At 46.1% G+C, this 19739-nt stretch overlaps 1 protein-coding gene across 1 annotated transcript in view; it reads left to right on the top strand.

Annotated features, from left to right (window-relative positions):
* Positions 1-19739, top strand: part of RANBP17 (RAN binding protein 17) — a 243532-nt gene that overhangs the window by 47267 nt on the left and 176526 nt on the right. Inside the window, exons 13-14 of the mRNA XM_056133105.1 lie at positions 699-804; positions 9689-9824. Coding sequence (XP_055989080.1) covers positions 699-804; positions 9689-9824 — 242 coding nt within the window. The remainder of the gene's footprint in view (positions 1-698; positions 805-9688; positions 9825-19739) is intronic.

Here is a 19739-nt window from a genome sequence, read left to right as displayed (position 1 = left end):
GCACTGTGACACTGTCCTCCCATTGTTCATCCATTTGCTCAAGCGGGCCCGGTAACGTCTCCGTTGTGAGACTTATTGTTAGTGTGTTTGGCATATCGAATACGTCACGGGGAGCTTGCCAGGCTTTGCCATGCGGGCGAGGTACTCTCGGTAGCTTGCTGGGCTCTCCAAGAGGGCTGGAGGAATCGAACTCAGGTCAGCCAAGTTGGCTGTGTGCAAGGCAAACGCCCTACTCTGTCGCTCCAGCTCATCTTAGGGAGTCAAGTAATTTTGGTTTTGCTTTTGGGCCACCCCAGCGGTGCCTGGGTTTGTTCCTGGCTTTCTGTGCTCAGGGATCACTCGTGGCGGGGGCTCTGAGTGCAGGGGATGGAACCCAGGTGGGGCCTGTGGAAGGCACGCACCGGCCTGCTACCGGCCCAGGAGCTAAGTGATTTGCGTGATAGGACACGGCACGCTGATGGAGTTGGGACTTGGGCATAGTTCCCAGGCTCTAAAGTCTGTCGTTTTCATGCCTGCTACCCTGGTAAATCCAAAATCCACTCTGTTCTGCCAGGAAGGGATTCCATGCTATTTTATCATGTGTTTGGGAGAATAGATCCTTTTTTCACTAATCTGGGACTTTTCTGAAAGGAAAAAATAATATTTGAACTCTTGCTAGCAGTGCTTCCTAAGTGTTTTTTTTTTCTTGTTCATGTCAGGACGTCTCGCGTGGCTGGTCTACTTGGTTGGAACAGTTGTTGGAGGAAGATTAACTTACACTAGCACAGACGAACATGACGCGATGGATGGAGAATTGTCCTGCCGGTAAGGATTGGGCGGACAATTCAGAGGGTCACGAAGGAGTCAGGGAATTTTGTCACTGGGGCCAGAGTGATAACTCAGTGGCTTGGAATACATACTTAGCACGCAGGGGGCCTGGGGTTGATCTCTGGGCACCTCCATTGTGGCCCCAAAATTTAAAAAAAGAAGAAAAAGAAAAAGAAATGTGTCACTGAGATGATACTATGACATCAAGTATTTTGTACTTTTTTTTTTTTTGCTTTTTGCTTTTTTGGGGTCACACCCAGAAAAAGTGCACAGGGGTTACTCCTGGCTCATACACACAGGAGTTACTCCTGGCAGTGCTCAGGTGACCCTATGAGATGCTGGGAATCGAAATCGGGTCAGCTGCGTACCAGGCAAATGCCCTACCCACTGTGCTATTACTCCAGCCCTGTATTTTGTACTTTTGGGGAAGGTTTGTTATTTTTTATTTCACTGATGAGAAAAACCACAGGTCTACAGGTTAAGTGATTTCTATAAGCCCGTTTGATAGACGGCACATTTCTGTTTTAAACTCTGGTTTGAGAGTATGGTGAGGTAAGGTTTGAGTTGCGGTTTAACTCCCAAGACCTGGTAAAGGAAGTAAAATTGACACTGGGTTGCTGGCAAAACTGGGACGGCATATATCTATTCAAAAAGCAATGGGTAGACAGTTTCCCAATACAGGCCTTAATTAGAAACAAGTAATTATTTGCTTGTTTTATTCAAAACATAGTACAAAACGATGACGTGCGAGTTGGTTCTCCACATGCTGAAATTTTTTGCAGCATCTTTTTTTATAACAAAGTAATAAGTTGTTTCATGGAGCACATCAAAGCTCAAATGAGGGCCCGAGCCAGCCGAGCGGCCGAGCACCTGCTGTGTGTGGGGAAGGCCCAGATGTCAGCCCTGGAGCCAGGAGCGACCCCCGAGCACCACCCGATATGACCCCCAAAAGCAATTTTTTTTAAAAAAAGCCTCAAATAAAAAGCTTATATTAATTTGAAGGTAACTACTACTGTCATTTTGCTGAAGACATCTGAGTTCCCTAAATTCCCGCTTGAAGGTATGGATTCGTAGCTTACATTTAAAAAAAAAAATCTTCTTAAAGCGAAAGGTAAACTGTATTGTTATGTTTTATAAACTAAAATAATAAATTACAAGATGTGTAATCACAAAATAAAATGAGTGAGTGGCGGCAGCGTGGTCCCTCTCGCCCGCCACATGTGTTCAGAGGCCATGCGCCGCTTCCGCATCCCGGCTCGCAACGGCTGCCAGCAGACACATGAAGGGAACAGGGCCACGAGGCGGGTTGGTGATCAGCTGCCATTTATTCCATTCGCCCCATGTGCCTGTTCCAGTCTCACCGAGCTCCCCATCCCCTGTTCCTCATTCCCGTCTCCTCCTGTCCCCCATGCTGGTCTCTCCATGCTCAGTCTTGGGGCAGCCTTGGTCTAGCTCCCAACCTCCAAGCATCCCCAGTAGCAAACACCCAGGTGAGGTGGCACAGTCAACATATGAAAGCCCTTTCTTCTGAGGGAGGCTCTTCTAAAATAGGACAGAGATCTCCTATAGCTATACCACTCTACCACTTTACCACCAACTCAGGGCGTTTGCCTTGCGCATGACCTGCCGACCCGGGTTCAATTCCTTTGCCCCTCTTGGAGAACCCCGCAAGCTACTGAGAGAATCTTGCCCGCATGGCAAAGCCTGGCAAGCTACCCATGATGTATTCAATATGTCAAGCATGGTAACAACAAGTCTCACAATGGAGATGTTACTGGGCCCACTTGAGCAAATTGATGAACAACTGGAGGACAGTGACAGTGACAGTAACTCCTGTAGCTAGGTCTGATCAAGGGCGAAATACCATCTAGGGGTATGTTTCTCCTTTCCTTAGTCCAACAACCATTTAAACATTCATCTTAATTCTACTTCTTAATCACTTGATCACTTGATATCCCGTTACTCATCGATTTGCTCGAGCGGGCGCCAGTAACATCTCCATTCATCCCTGTTGCGTGCTAGCATAGCCCAATGGCATCTGCTCGTTCTACGAACATGAGGAGCCTCAAACCGATCATTCAGGGTCTTGACAAAGAAGTCTAACCATCTCGTAGGTGGGCGTCCACGCGATCTTTTGACATCCCATAGAATCCAGTCGGTAATGGCTCTAGTCCAGCGGTCATCTCTAAATCTCATTACGTGTCCAGCCCATCTGATTTTTGATGCCTTGGCAAATGAGACAGCGTCCCTGATTCTTGAGCGTTGATGGAGGTCGGAACTCCAGATTCTTTCTCTCATTTGAGTGAAGCATGATACTCCAAGCATAGCTCTTTTGATTCCACTTTGAGAGACCCCAATAGCGTTCTCATCCTGTTTTCGTAGGGCCCAGGTCTCTGAGGCATATATTAATGCAGGAAGAACAGTGGAATCGAAGAGATGTGCTCGGAGCTGGAAGTTCTTCATCCTCTTAGTTATTTCTTCGACGCTCTTGAATATTAATATGCTACTTCTTAATATTAGTCATTTTGTATGGACACAGTAAAAGGTAAGGTAAAGGTAAAGGCCCTCCCGTTGATCATCGATTTGCTCGGGCGGGCCCAGTAACGCCTCCATTGGAGACTTTGTTGTTACTGTGTCTGGCATGTCGAATACGTCACGGGGAGCTTGCCAGGCTCTGCCGTGCGGGCGAGATACTCTCGGTAACTTGCCGGGCTCTCCGAGAGGGGCGGAGGAATCGAACTCGGGTCGGCCATAAGAGATGCATTAAGCTTGTAGGGTGGCTCTCCTGGGGACATCTCACTATAGATCCCAGACTACAGTGCTCAGGCCAGATTAGTCTTTCCTAACCCTAAACAGGGTCCTTGTCCAGTTGTTTTCTTTGGATCATGACAGAATTTGTCCATGACCATGCTCTTAACTTATAGTTAAATATTATGGTGCTTTGTTCGATGCCAGGGTAACTCACAGCTTGTCCTGGGTCCATCCAGTCCCTCACTGGAACCCTGCTTTTGGGGTGCTAGGAACTAAGGGCAACTGAGGCTTAACTCGGGTAAACAGATGCCCAGGAGTGAATATTACTTGGAATCATTTAACTCCCTCTCAGAGAGCCCGGCAAGCTACCGAGAGTATCTCGCCCGCATGGCAGAGCCTGGCAAGCTCACCGTGAAGTATTCGATATGCCAAACACAGTAACAACAGAGTCTCCAATGGAGACGTTACTGGGCCCGCTCGAGCAAATCGATGAACAACGGGAGGACAGTGACAGTGACAGTGACATTTAAATCCCAAGTTACAAAAGCACAGCATTAAACTGTCTTCCTGTGTCTATACAAAAAAGACATTGCTCTAAAATAAACTATGCAAAAGGACATAAGGGAAGGAGAAAAGCAATATTTCAAATACAAAATCAGAGATTTCTGAGGAATTTAACTTTACAAGTCACGAGTACTGCTTAGGGGAAATGAGTGATTAACTGGTAGAGAAAGCAGAGTACAGAAAGTTAAAGATGAATACTGAGGAAATGGGAGTGTTTCCTGAGCATTGTTCTGGGTATTACTCAGTAAACCTAAGCTTCTTGTGGCAGAGAGAAAAGACTAGCTAGACAAGCCAGTGTTATCCTACAATAAGAGATGATAGAAAGGATTAAATGAGTTAATGTTTTAAATTCCTGACCGTAAATGTATTACCAAAAATAAAGTCCCAAACCCCACATTTTATCTAAACACGAAATAGTATAAGATGTACTTAAGGCTGATCCTTGTTTTGGAATTTTTGGGGTCGTTTCTCAGCGTTTTCCTTTATGTGACCTACTGTGAGGGTGGGGATTCCTTCCATTCACTGAGCAGAAACCTCCCTCCGAGAGGGTCCACTGTTGCTGTTGAAGGCTTTCAGTATCCAGTGTGCTTCTGGCAAGGCTGATGGGCCAGTTTGTCCACCAGACCCAGTGGGCTACGAGCATCCCCCTGTTTGGTGCCTTTGAGCACCTGATAATATCATTTTGTAGTTTCCAGTGAGAGATAACAAGTGCCTTCATTTGTGTTTCTTGAAGTTCTCAGGGACGGCGGACTTTCTTTTCTATTCCTGACTTTTGCCGCTTTCATTTCACAATGAATCTTGTGTTTACCTACATTTTCTTCCACTTAGAAACGCATCCAACAAGGTTCGGCCTTGATTGGTCGCTGAACGTAGAGCGAGGGGCTTCTGCAGGAGCCCAGTTCTGCGGTCCCTCCAGCACTGCTTTCCTTCTGCATGGGGCTCTCCTGCACGGAACTCCTGGCGGCCAGTCACACCTGCTCCTGGGCTGCTTCGCTTGCCCCTACTCCTTGGTTGTGCTCCTTGGCCGGGCCAGGGTCCTTCATGGAGGAGCTTCTCGGATCTTCCATGGGCTGCAAGGGCAGGGTGGGTGAGCCACGGTGGGGCCGGTGGGTGCGTGAATAGAACCGGGCACATCCACAGTGCCCGTGTGTATACGGCACTCAGGCATTTCATTTCGAAACAGCAGTGTTTTGTTTGTTTGTTTGGTTGGTTGGTTGGTTTTGTGACCTTTGGGGCCACCCCCAGTGGTGCTCAGAGCTTTCTCCTGACTCTGCACTCAAGAGTTATTTATGGTGGTGCTCAAGGGACCATGTGGGATGCTGGGGATTGAACCAGGTCGGCTGCATCTGAGGCAAACGTCCTCCCCGCTGGACTGTCTCTCCAGCCCTGCTTTGACGCGTTGAGGCTTTCAATGATAATGTTTTGGGTAAAATTCCAAACCATCAGTTTCCCATGAAGAAGCCACATACACCGGTGGGGGCTCCAGGCACGCCGCGTTCCGTGGCTCGCTGCTCTGACGATACCTTTCCAACTCCTGGGAGAACACAACCCAATTAGAAAATCGTGAGGTTCCTGCCAAAAAAAAAAAAAAAAACCTCTGCTGTTTTATCAGAAACAGGTTAATATCACAAAAAGCTCCCAGTCTTGTGATAGTGATAATTAAAACGTGTTCTTTAACGTAATTAAAGTCTGCCTTTAACTTAAATACCAGCAAATAAGTACCTTTGTGCTCAGGCCACATGAATTCTAATTCGATGATGAAAATTTATCGTCACTCCCGCTTTGCTCCTCGTGACCAGAATGGGATGCTCTGGAGAAACTCGGGGAGGTGGTCATCCCTGTCCCGTGCCCCCCTCGACTGCGCCTGCCCCAAGGGGCTGCCCCTCTGTCCCCTCATGCCGTCTCTGCTCAGGGTCCTTCTCTCTCCCAAGTCCTGGCCCGTCTTTCCCCGTCCACACTCTTCCCCACCAGCGTCCGGCGGCCCTGCCATTGCCCAGAACACCCCAGCCCCTTCTCCAGCCCCCCTGCCTTGGCCCACCGGCACCCCTGGGTATCACTCGGGGACTCGGCACTTCCCTCTGGTGGCATGTGCTTCCCCCTAGATGTTCGTGCACTTCCCTCCTGTCTCCTGGTCTTCCCCTGCCTTTGTCCTCTCTCCTAGGGGTGGCTCTCAGCTGTGCTTCCAGAGACCCTGTGCTAAGGATGCACCCATGCAACTCAGCACACGAACTATCTTTTCACCTTTGAGTGAGCTCTGTACTCAAATGTGTCTTCCTTTGACCCCCACCCCCCATTCAGATAGCATTCGGGGGTTGGGGGGAGGGTTCTCCCAAGCTTGGCAGACCCAACTGGTAGTTTAATGCAAGTACCCAAGGGTCAGGTGCTGCCCCAGGGCCATGCCCAGTGGTGCTCAGGAACCTCCAGGGTTGACTTGGGGAGGGTTAGGGGGGACCCTGAGCTGCACAGGATGGGACCAGGCTAACCCCTGTACCCTCTCTCCAGCCCAGTATAATATTTTCATCTGAAGTTAGTTTTCTTCAAGGGATTAGTGCTTCTTGTTAAATTCACTGGAAAAAGCAGAAATAAGTTTTATCTGCCACTTCACTGCTGTGTTTGTAGCATAATTTGCCTGTTTGTTTTTGAAACACATCCCGCGATGCTCAGGGGTTACTCCTGGCTCTGCACTCAGGAATTTCTCCTTGTGGTGCATGGGGGACCATATGGGATGCCAGGAATTGAACCCAGGTCTGCATGCAAGGCAAATGCCCTACCCGCTGTGCTATTGCTCCGGCCCCCTGCCTGGCAGAATCTTAACCCTAATAGAATTCAGGAGTTCCTCTAATTTCTTGAATGATATAAAAAGAAATCGCACCTCTCTGTTTATAGGTAGGTACTATTACCAGCTAAAAACAATTCTTTGTTCAATCTCAGCTGATCCCTCCGTATTGCTCAGAGATTGCAAGCTGTCTTGCTGATTTTTGCCTCTGGCTTCGTGCCCCTAAGTGACTGTCCCCTGTCCCCTCTGCCTGCCTTTTTTTTTTTTTTTTTTTTTTTTTTTTTGCTTTTTGGGTCACACCCGGTGATGCACAGGGCTTACTCCTGGCTCATGCACTCAGGAATTACTCCTGGCGGTGCTCAGGGGACCATATGGGATGCTGGGAATTGAACCCATGTCGGCTGCGTGCAAAGCAAACATCCTTCCCGCTGTGCTATCGCTCCAGCCCCACCTCTGCCTGCTTTGCGCTGTTGCGTCCATGTGGGTCAGTGAAAAATTTGAATCTAAACTCCTCATTACAGTAATTTTTTTTGTCTAGGTATCTTTACTTAGCATCTAGGTTATCGTGTACTTTTCTGATCAGAATATTCACGTGCTTGAATCAAAAGTACTTGTTTTTTAAGATCATCTTGTGGTTATTTCGAGTAAGAATTTTATGAATTTATATTGCTAAAAGTAGTCTATAGACCAAACATGATTGCCACTCAATGCCTCTCTGGCAAAACACAGTACCCAAAAGAAGAGAGAGAGAACAAGGGGGAATGCCCTGCCACAGCGGCAGGGTGGGACGGGGGGGGGGGGGAATGGGGGGTGGGAGGGATGCTAGGACCCGTGGTGGGGGAGGATGGGCACTGGTGGAGGGATGGGTACTTGATCATTGTATAACTGAAACCCAAGCACAAAAATTTATAAGTCTATAAGTGTACTTCATGGTGTTTCACTAATAAAAAAAATGATAAAAAAAATTTAAAAAAAAGAATTTTATGAATTTATAGAAGGTGCTATGTAATTTTATAGTTGTGCCTCTTGGCTCCTTTTGTATTTTGAATCATGTGACCCCCCCCCCCCGCCCCAGATACTGAATAACATAAAAATACAGTTGAGGGGCTGGAGCGATAGCACAGCGGGTAGGGCGTTTGCCTTGCACGCAGCCAACATGGCTGACACAGGTTTGATTCCCAGCATCCCATATGGTGCCCCGAGCACCGCCAGGAGTGATTCCTGAGTGCATGAGCCAGGAGTAACCCCTGAGCATCGCCGGGTGTGACCCAAAAAGCAAAAAAATAAAATACAATTGAATGACAATCAGGAGATGTAGTTCAACTGTAGAGCAGTGCCTTGGATTTGTGTGGCCCTTCGTTGATCCCCACCCACTCCCAAATTATATGTGCGTATACATGTATATATAAACGGAAAGTAAAATTAAAATTGTGCATCAGTATCCTCCTTTTACTAAAACGTTGTATCTGCATAGATATATCTGTGTGTGCATATGACTAGATTTTATTCTACATATTTTAATCAAACTAAATCATGCACAATTATGTACACATTTAATCTGTGTAGATATATGATTATATGTTATGTTATGCTTTTTTATACCAACTCGGAGTAAAATAATAAGTCTGTGCACGTATGCAGGCTTATATGTAATGTGAATGTCTCAAGAAGAAACTGCGGAGAAACTTAAGCCAGATGGTAGTATCTCTTCCTGATGGTGGAATTTCAGATGATTGGGAAAATACTGCATTTATTGGCTTTCATATCTTTCCCACATTTTACAGTGATTATATATTGCATTTATATTACATTATATATTACAGTTGTGCGGGACCCGGGGCTGAGATCTCCAGGCCTGCTCGGTTTGGGTCTGGGCCTCCTCCACCAGCTCCCCCACCTGCCAGTAGCTAGACAGTTACACCCACCAACTGCTGTGTAACCCCATCAACGGCCATCCAGAGACTATAAAACCAAGGTCCCGGAAGCTTATACTCTATTATTCTTATTCTTAGACCTCTTATTCTCTAGTTCTCACTCTCAGAGAACTCGGCAGGCTACTGAGAATATCATACCCGCCTATATGCCTGACTAGGAACATCTGTAAAGGTGATTAGAGGCTGCCCCAAAAGCCTCCCTCCATCTCGGAGAGCCTGGCAAGCTACTGAGAGTATCCCGCCCACACGGCAGAGCCTGACAAGCTATCCGTGGCGTGCTCGATATGTCAAATACAGTAACAATGAATGGTCCTCATTCCCCCGACCCTGAAGGAGTCCCCAATATGTCATCGGGCTACACTTGCACTTGACAGGGACGAATGGAGACATTACTGGGCCCGCTCAAGCGAATTGAAGAACAATGGGGTGATAGTGATAGTGATATATTACATTAACAATAAACGCTTATAAATATTATCAGAAAACCATAAATAACCTAAATATTGAGCTAAATTTCCCAAGGCAAAAAAGAAAAGAAAAGGAAAGAAAGAAAGGCCCTCCCGTTGATCATCGATTTGCTCGAGCGGGCCCAGTAACGTCTCCATTGGAGACTTTGTTGTTACTGTGTCTGGCATATTGAATACTCTCGGTAGCTTGCCGGGCTCTCCGAGAGGGGCGGAGGAATCGAACTCGGGTCGGCCAGGTTGGCTGCATGCAAGGCAAACGCCCTACCGCCGTGCTATCGCTCCAGCCAGGCAAAAAAGAAAAGAAGCAGTCCTATATGAGAAGCTTACCCTGTGTATGATAAAATTTAGAGAAATTTTACTGAAATTGTATCTTTTTCCTTCATGAATAGAGTTTTTCAGCTGATCTCGTTAATGGATACCGGGTTACCCCGATGCTCTAACGAGAAGATAGAGTTGGCAGTTCTGTGGTTCCTGGACCAGTTTCGTAAAACGTATGTTGGGGATCAACTTCAAAGAACCTCAAAGGTAGGTTTTCACTGGAGACTTTTAGAAAGGTTATTAAAGATGAAGATATTCATTTATTTATGTAAACTGATTGACATAGTGGACAAATTTCTACGTAAGAAATTTAATTCGTCAATTGAAGTGAATTGATTGATACTGAAGTCAATGTAAGATCAATATGCTTGCTTTATGTCTAGATTCACCATTATTTGAAGACTGACTAGCCGAACTAAGGAATGAATGTTTTATACAACTCGTCATTTAGTCACAATTGTTTTACCTTAATGTTTTTTTCGTCTTATTGTTTTGTATTTTAAAGTGGAAACAGAAGATTTACTCTGTTAGTAACTTTGGGCTTTTAAAAAATTGAAATTTATTTACATGTTTTTCAGTATGTTCCTTCACATACTTTCTGGCACATTTTACATTTTTCATGGTAGGATGAGGATGAGGAGCCAGGAGAGTTATAAATGTCTTTGAGAGATCACAGTGTAGCTTTGATGAGGGTTCAGTCATACCTTCATCTTTGAAAGTTTAGCATCCGTAAGTTTAAATGATTTGAAGGCTGGATGATCAATTTTGGGGGACATTTATGCAAATTCTACTCAGATAATTTGTAAGTACTACAACTCAGTAAGTTTATAAGAATATTTTCTTTTATCTGGAATAGTAGCTCTTTAAACTTAAGAATTTCCAAGAGCATTCGTATCTTCTTTGGATTTATAGTTTGTATTCTCAATAATAAAGAATTTCATAATTCTTGAAAATTCCAGAATAAACTTTTTTTCTTTGCTTTTTGGGTCACACCCGGCAGTGCACAGGGGTTACTCCTGGCTTTGCACTCAAGAATTACTCCTGGCAGGGCCATATGGGATGCTGGAAATCGAACCCGGGTTGGCCGCGTGCAAGGCAAATGCCCTACCCACTGTACTATCACTCCAGCCCCCAGAATAAGCTTTTTATATAGAATTGCATTTCTTTTTTGCCCCTGGGAAATTTACCTCAATATTTAGGTTATTTATGGTTTCCTGATGATGATGATAATAATTATATACTAATGTGAAAAATATTTGATTTTGTTATGGTCACCCTTTAGGTAGAATTTTCTGTTTTTTATAAAAAGGCTATAGCTTGATGCTTCCTTTGTCAAGTGTACTATGATATTTTACTATGTAGGATTACTATAAATATTTTTAGTATTAGTTTTTATTAAATAAGACTACAGGGAAGTCTTAGGGCTGGAGCAATAGCACAGCGGTAGGGCGTTTGCCTTGCACGCAGCCAACATGGCCGACCCCAGTTCGATTCTTCCGCCCCTCTCGGAGAGCCCGGCAAGCTACCGAGAGTATCTCGCCCACACGGCAGAGCCTGGCAAGCTCCCCATGACGTATTCAATATGCCAAACACAGTAACAACAAAGTCTCCAATGGAGACGTTACTGGGCCCGCTCGAGCAAATTGATGATCAACGGAAGGGCCTTTACCTTTTACCTTTACCTTTACAGGGAAGAAAAAAGGAATAGCTAGAAATAAATGGTTCAAGTTGACAATAAGACAAATAAAATTAGGAAATAATTACACGGCACCAAATGTATACGAGGTGCCTCTTTTTATATCTCAAATGTGTTACTCTAAGTTGGGTATCAATCAAATTATGATGAGTTGTTCTATCTTAAATGTAGCCAAATCTTATTTTTTTTGCTTTTACAAAAGTGAATACCTTTGCATCATAATTAACCCAGCATTCGTTTGATCCAAGTGAGGTCAAAACTGTAAAATGGAATAGAAATGCCTTCACACTATCCTGTTGAAAATATTTGGAGAGAAATCTATAAAGCGAGACTAGTTATTTTAGAATGATGGGATTTGGAATTTTTCCTCCAAAATTTAAGACCAGCTTTTCTTTTTTTTGAAAAGTTTACATGCTGGGGGGGTAGGGGGAGGGGAATCACATCACCAGCTAACTTGGTTCTTTTGTTACTATTTTCACATTGTTGCTGTATACATTGTACCCTGGGCCACTGTCTTCCGCCTCAGCAGCATTTGGTGATGTCACTGGTTAATGCCAGTCTGCTATGTGTATAGTGCTAACTTTTGATTTTAATTTGTATTTCGTTAACTGATGATGGACTGGAGCGATAGCACAGCGGTAGGGCATTTGCCTTGCACTCGGCTGACCCGGCCGACCCTAGTTTGAATCCTCCACCCATCTCAGAGAGCCCGGCAAGCTACCGAGAGTACCTTGCCTGCAAGGCAAAGCCTGGCAAGCTCCCTGTGATGTATTCGATATGCCAAACACAGTAACAACAAGTGTCACATTGAAGACATTACTGGACCCGCTCAAGCAAATCAATGAACAGCGGGAGAACAGTACAGTGCAGTGCTACATTGTACCCCGTTTGGAAGCCTGCATTCCTAAAGTCATTTCATTTCTCAAGCATTCCTACCACACAATCCCAGAGTGGAACCCGGTTTTTCCATGTTCCTTTTTCTCTGGCATCTCTGCTGTACAGAAGCAGTTTGGGGTGTCCTTAATGTGTCCCCTGGCACTCGCTGGGAAGCCCACAGACTCCCTGGTCTGCACAGTGAGTCTGAACACTCGGGTTATTGTTCCCATTTTACAAATGAAACAACCCGCTCGCAAACATTAGTAAGTTCCCCTTACGCTCTCTTTCTGGCAACCACCTAAAGACTAGACGGAAACTCGACTTCCGGTGAGGGCGTGCGTCGTTGCATTCCAAACTAGGGCCAAGGGGAGGTGTGCTAGCTGGTCGAGGTCGCTCACACTCAACTTCATTTCTTTAGTGCAGAAGCGGGAGTGGGCTGGCCCCTCACTCTCTCTCTCTCCCCTGTGGGTGCCACATTCCACTCGACCCCCGTGCCCCGTGACCCCTGCGCCCTAACTCCTTGACCAGGCTCAGTTCTGAACCTTGGAACAGGATGTCGCCTCTGCCTGGAGCTCTGTGACTGAGAAATGCCATGTCTCAGCCCCTCGCCTCCTTGGCTGTTCCTCCCGAGCTTCCGTGTGAGCACCCCGTCCTTGTCACACTGGGATCACACTTGCCGATGCTCAGGGATTATTACACCTGGATCACTCCGGGCTAGGCTTAGGGGACCAGGTGGGGTGCCAGGGATCGAATCCAAGTCAGCCTCATCCAAGGCAGTCATCTTACCCACTGCCCCATCCTTCCGGTCCGAGATCTTCTAAACTCTTTAAAAAAAGCCTGTTTCTTTTATTATATATATATGTATGTATATATATATATATGTATGTTATGGTTCCTAGTTCAGCAATCATATTGCCTTGTGAATATCTGTTAATAGAACATTACAGGTTTCTGGCCCGTCATCCTCCTAAATCGGTACCACCCTCGGGGGCCTGGCATATAGCTTGTGAGCTTTCGGGAGTTTCTCTGTGCTGAGTAACTGCCATGAACATGGGCATTCAGTAGATAGCTATTAAGTTCCCCAGCATATATGATGGGCGACATATATGATGGGCAGGGCAGGACTGGAGAAGAGACACAGAAAGGAACAGAAGAAAACATCCCGGCATCAGTGGATTAAAACACACCACACGCGATAAAAAGTATCACACACCAAAGAAATGCAAGAAAAGGGATCTACAGTAAAAGGCCATCGTGGTCAAAGCGATCAGACAAGAGAAACATTTGAAATGAACAAGCAAAAACCACTCGGCACAAGCACGAAGGCAGTTCCAGAAAGGTGGAAGGTTGGTTTCTCTTCCAAACCTGGAGGCCAGAAGGCAGCCGAATGCCATGTTCACAGTGTGGACAGAGCCGGTCACGGGGATTCCCAGAGCCACAAACTGCCCTTCGGAAAGAAAGGAAGCCTTTCAAAATTCCCAGTGTGAACTTGAACAAGTTTGCAACATAATTGGGTGTTTGGGACAACGACTGTGTAAAGAAACAACTTCTTCATGCCTGCACCAATCGCCACCAACATCCTCCTGGTGGAAGAGATTACGCAAGCTGGACTGTCTTCTCTCAAGGGTTAAACCGAAGCTCATCTGAATTATGAAGCCTGCAGAATTATTCTAAGAATAGAGCTGTGGAGTTTTGTCCAAACTTCAAGTGATTATCACAGGAATTTTTTCCCATATGAAACAGAATGCTGGCACCTATCAAACCGAAGTTCTGAAATATAATTACAGTATTTTTAATTGCACTGATATATTCATACAGCAGGCCCTTTTACTCAGAAGGATGTTTTATCTTCAGTGATTAAAAAATACACATGTCCCAAAAAAAATCGTTTCCAGACAGACAGAAACAGGGAGAATACATAGCTAGCCAAGCTACCCAGAGTACTTGAGGATTAAAGGAAGTGACTTCTGACAAAACCGATTCTACTGAAAATTGGAAAATAAGGGACTTGGAATGATAATACAGCGGGGCGAGGCTTGCCTTGCATATGACCTACCTGAGTTTGATCCCCAGCATCCTATATTGTCCCCCAACCCCCCAGTAGGAGTAAATTCCTGAGTGCAGAGCCCGGAGTAAGCCCTGATCACTGCAAGGGTGGCCCACGAACCAAACCAAACCAAAACCTAAAACCCAGAAACATGAATCAACACGTAAGAACGAAAAAGATTTTAACTAGTAATCAACTATCCACAAAGAAGGGTCTAGATAAATTTCCCAAGTGAATTCTTCCAAACATTCCAGTAATATCAGTCGTCCACTAGTGCTTCCGAAAGTCTAAGGGGAGGGAACACTTCCTTCCCCCTGGTTCTGTGAGGCCCGTTTACCCTGCTGGCAGAACCAGGCTGGCAGAGCCGTCACAACTAAAGGCAACTGCATGCCACGCTCGCATGGAGATGGACGGAAAATGCTTCGTTGAGCAAACGGAATCTAGTGACCTACAGATGCTCTCCCTGGTGGTCAGTAGTAGGACAGAGATGTCTTTTGACTTGTATTAAACATTGTACTATTAGAGAGATTAGGCAACACAATGAAATAAAAGGTACCTGAATTGGAAAGGAAAAGGTAAACCGTTTCTGTTGGCGGATGACATGACCTTGTAAACGGAAAATACTAAGAAGATGGTCTTAAAAAAAAAAAGGAAAAAGAAAAACCTACTAACACCAATAATAATAATAAAAGTGCATTCACGGGACAGACGCTCAATATAAAGGCCAATTGGATTTCTATAAATACTTTCAGGAAGCAACCTGAAAATGAAATGAACGAAACCTTCTGTTTATAATAGCATCAGGAAAGAACATCATGGATAGAAGTATAGACATTAAATACCAGAAACTACAAAACATCCATGGAACAAATTTAAAGGGGAAAAAAAGAATCTAACAAATGAAAAGATGATGAAAACGGTGCTGAGCTGGCAGTACTGCCTCCTCACCCGCCTCCCCCCAGCCCGCCACTGACCTGCAGATTCATCGTCCTCCATCAAAGCAGCAGCCATCTCCTTTGCAGGAATTGGCAAGCTTATCCTAAAGTTCACGTGGAAATTTCAGGGAACCGGGTATTCCTCCTTTCTCCTCACTGCCTCCCTGCATCCACGGGACACACACACACACACACACACACACACACACACACACTTTCCAAGTGCTCTGACTTCGCAGATACCCTGCGTCTGTCCGCATTTGGAGCACGCGTGTCCCAGCGAAGGTCCAAGGTGCCTGAGTGAATTCTGGAAAAGACTCCTTTCTCCCGAGAAGATACCCACTAGGCCAGAGGCCTGCCTGTTTGACTGGTTGTTGCTTTGGGGTTGGGGCCCACACCCAGAGGTGCTTGCGGGGGACCCTGTGATATTTGGGAATGGAATCCAGCATGCCCAGGAAGTGTGGCGGCAGCCCAGATGTTCAGGCAGTGGGGAGGGGGCAGCTTGGTGCGGCGTCTGGGCTAGGAGCCCTCCGCCCCACCCCGTTCCTCACTCTTTTGGTCCTGTTCTTCCATTCGGCTCCTAAAAGTTTCCCGATTGCTATGCAGGGAGGGCCATGGGGCACTGTTTGATGGGTCAGGGGGGAAGCTTGCAGCTTCGTGCTTATAGTTCCAGCCCCCTCCCCTTGCATCCTCAGAACTGCCCCTGTGTGGTTGGCCAGCCAGAGCCACATGTGTTGAGGGATGCGTGTTAGGTGTGAGCTTGAGACACCTGCAGAGTGGCCGCTGACGGAGTCCCCCGGGGTCCGGAACAGAAATGGGGATGGGGTCAGCCCACCGGCTCCACGTCGGCCTGTGGAGCTCGGGCTGCGGCTCGTGCCCTGGCTTCCCTGTCCGTGCCGAGTACACTCAGAGAGCAGCAGATGGCATTCTCTCCCTGCACTTCCGCGCCCTCCTGCTCCAGGCTCTCACACTTCCCTGGCAACCCGAGCAGGAGAGCGCGCGCTTGGATAATGAAACCGGAAAACGTGGCCGCGCGGTCACTGGAGTGGATTCTGCGACGGTGTGTGCCGTCCACGGGGGCCTGCCGCGTCTCTGGGACGCTGGCTCTCTTCTCATTGTGGGCAATGTATACCGTTAGCCTCGACAACACATGCAAGGAAAGGCACTTCAGGGAATGCAGTAACAAGAAAACTATCTAGAATATACACTCTGTTGTTTACGTTAGGCCTCGGCTTTAAAACATTAAAAAAGAAAACAAATAAACATTAAAAAACACTAGGGGCTGGAGAGACAGTGCAGCAGGAAGGTCGTTTGCCTTGCGAGCCGCCCACCTGGGTCTGATTCCCGGCATCCACGCACTGCCAGGAGTGATTCCTGAGTGCAGCGCCAGAAGTAACCCCTGAGCATTGCCAGGTGTGGCCCCCCAATAAATAAATAAATAAATAAAACAAAAACACTTAAGTAATCCACTGAAACTATTCTACTATAAAATTATTTTAAAATACTCTACTGGGAAAAGTGTCTCTTGCAGGCTGTAGGGGAAAAGTACTTGTGACAGTTAAAAATTAGCTTTTAAAGTTGGATTGTTAGAGAATGTGATAGTGTTTTGGAATTTTCACTGCTAAGTGTTTTTCAACTTTGCAAACTTAAGTTCTGGGCTCCTTTCACCTTTAATGCATAGATATGTCATAGTCTGTTGCTATGGTAGTATTGTTAGAAATTGTTAGGTTTTTATTATTAAAGAATGGTTAACGCTTTTATTCTAATTCTTCTACTGTTGGGATGTGTCCCTACCCAGAGATGCATTCTTTCAATTCCCATATGTACATTTATAATGTATATGTTTCATATATCAGTGTTCAGATGATATAAGTCGATCTGCCAAGTTATACTTTCCAGTATTAACTCTCTAAGTGTATTAAGTGTTGATTCAGGATCAGATCCCAGACAAGGCAGTGTGGAACAGAGAAACCTAAATTTACGCACTTAGTAGTGAAGATTTTGATGTTAGTTGCAGATGTAAAGGGCTTAAACTGGAAAAATGAGCGCTTCTCTGTGTATGCACGGACTTCAGATCAAATATGCTGTTATTTGGCATCAGATGTCCTGTGGGTCTGGGGCCAGGGATGTAGCTCAGATGTCCTGTGGGTCTGGGGCCAGGAATGTAGCTCAATGGTTGCTCACTTGTCCTGCAGGATGAGGCCCCGGCTCTGATACATAGCACTGCAAAAGATGCAGATCTTTGAGATGTAATGATGCCATTCCTGGAGGGGTGGGGGTTAGGCCACGCCCCGGGTACTCGGTGACTGCTCCTTGTCCCGGGGTCACTGCAGGTGGTATTTACTATGCGGTCCCGGGGATCAAAGTGGGGTTAGCCGTTGAGCCGTGGGTCCAGGCCTTCACCCGGTACTGCATTATTCTTGATGTTGCATTAATTAATCTGGTACCTCTCCCTTGTGCCTGCACTGAATTCAGCCGGGAGAATACAGAGATGAAAGTCCTTATGAGTCCTTGGAAAAGCATGTGCTTCCGCAGAGTATTTTTGATGTGCATCATTTTTTCATTTATTTTTAATGGTTGTAAATTTTAAAGTGATACAGAAGTCACTTGTGCACTTTGATATCCGTTCACAAAACATGCGCAGTCAAGCTCCATGTGTGGATTATAAATGTCGTTTGGGGAGCCTTTCTCTTGATTCATTTTTTTAAAAGATGGAAAGTCATTGTTTCTTTCCGTGATGATTATTTGTATCCCAACTTCTGGCCTTTGAAGTTTTTCTGATTCCGAAAAACTGCTGTGCAAGAGTAATATAGTGCTACGGTAAGGAACTGAGCTTTATCTTTGAAGAGCCTTCACTATTAGAGAACTCGATTGTAAAGAGTTCCTAGTTATTAAATTTTCAGGTTTCTTTTCTGTAGACCCTCACTGGCCTGTGGCCTCCATAGTCACCGTCGGCGCCAGGCATAGATGGTCTTCTCACAAACGGAACTGGAGCCTTACGTATACATCTCTGCAATAAAGAGCACTTGGGGGGCCGGAGCGATAGTACAGCGGGTAGGGCGTTTGCCTTGTGGCCGACCCAGGTTCAATTCCCAGCATCCTATATGGTTCCCCGAGCACCACCAGGAGTAATTCTTGAGTGCAGAGCCAGGAGAGACCCCTGAGCATCGCCAGGTGTGACCCAAAAAGCAAAAAAACAAACAAGAAAAGAAAGCCCATAGTGTCATTATGCCCAGGTCTGTGATGTTGTGCACACGTGCACACCTGTGTGCTGATAAAGATATGGATATAGGTGGGGTGGGGGGGGGTGGCGTATGTGTGCATTCTGCCTGACTCTGATAGTCTGTGCTTCTGGGACCATGATGGATGCCTCCACAGATGTCACAAAACCTGCCAAACCTGTACTGAGGCCTTTCTGTGATGGAGAGGCGAACTCCAATCATGGCAGCCCTAGGGTGGGGTCTGCTCTCTTCGAAAGATGTGAGGTGGAGCTGGAGAGATTGGACAGTGGGCAGGGCGCTTGCCTTGCATGCGGTTGATCTGGGTTCGATCTCTGACACCCCATGGGGTCCCCAGCCCTGAGAGCAGAGCCAGGAATAAGCTCTGAGCACTTCAGGGTGTGGCCCCAAATCAGAAGAAACAAAAGCAAAGAAAGAAAATTGCATGAGTTGCAGCACAAAGACCAGAGGGGCAGGCCAGTGTGGTCCTGAGGCAACAAGGTTGGCGTTTCGGGGCAGGCCAGTGCGGTCCTGAGAGTCAAGGTCGGGGTTTCGGGGTAGTCCGGTCCCAGTTTGGAGCTTCCTGTGGAGTCTTCTCAGTTTCCTGCGTTTACTTGTGATGCTGGTGCTAAAACGGGTTATCTTATTATTTAGTGTCAAAGCAGTTATCAAAGAGAATCCCTGAAAGTTTTTTCTCTCTCTGCTCGTAATTGCTTTAAGTGGCTTGCATGAAGGGAATCCAGATGAGAGGCTGCAGCCTCTGGCTGGGGCTGCAGAAACCCTGGGGCCACTCGCTGTTTGTAAAGAAGCCACTAGCTATCTCTGTCTCCTTTCCCTTCCGGGAATGCTCAGCATCTATTATGTATTAGGGTGACTTGGTGATCAGCCGAAGTAATGAAAACCGGGTAGCTACAAGTTTGTAAATAAATTCGGTGAAATATCTCCAAAAGATTTTTTAGATTCCCAAGACAGTGACTGTAGGTCAAATTTTTTCTTAGAAAATATAATGAGGAATATTGTGGATCATTCTATTTGTAATAATTTTTTTAAATTCTTCTACTGCTGCCGAAGTGATAGTACAGTGGGAGGGCATTTGCCTTGCACGCAGCCAACCCGGGTTCGATTCCCAGCACCCCATATGGTCCCCTGAGCACCGCCAGGAGTAATTCCTGAGTGCAGAGCCAGGAGTAACCCCTGAGAATCTCCGGGTGTGACCTCCCCCCCAAATAAAAGTCTAAAAAAAAACAAAGTTCTCCCATTAATAACTTATGTACTGATACAGTAGCTATTTTTTAGAGTAAATACAAGAAATAATCATAGACTATTACTTCCCGGGCACATGAGTATTTA

The sequence above is a fragment of the Sorex fumeus genome, unplaced genomic scaffold, assembly GCF_029834395.1.
Source record: "Sorex fumeus unplaced genomic scaffold, SorFum_2.1 ptg000097l, whole genome shotgun sequence".
In the NCBI taxonomy this organism is placed as follows: Eukaryota; Metazoa; Chordata; class Mammalia; order Eulipotyphla; family Soricidae; genus Sorex; species Sorex fumeus.
The sequence above is the reverse complement of the archived record's forward strand: the minus strand, read 5'-3'. Positions and strand labels throughout refer to the sequence as shown.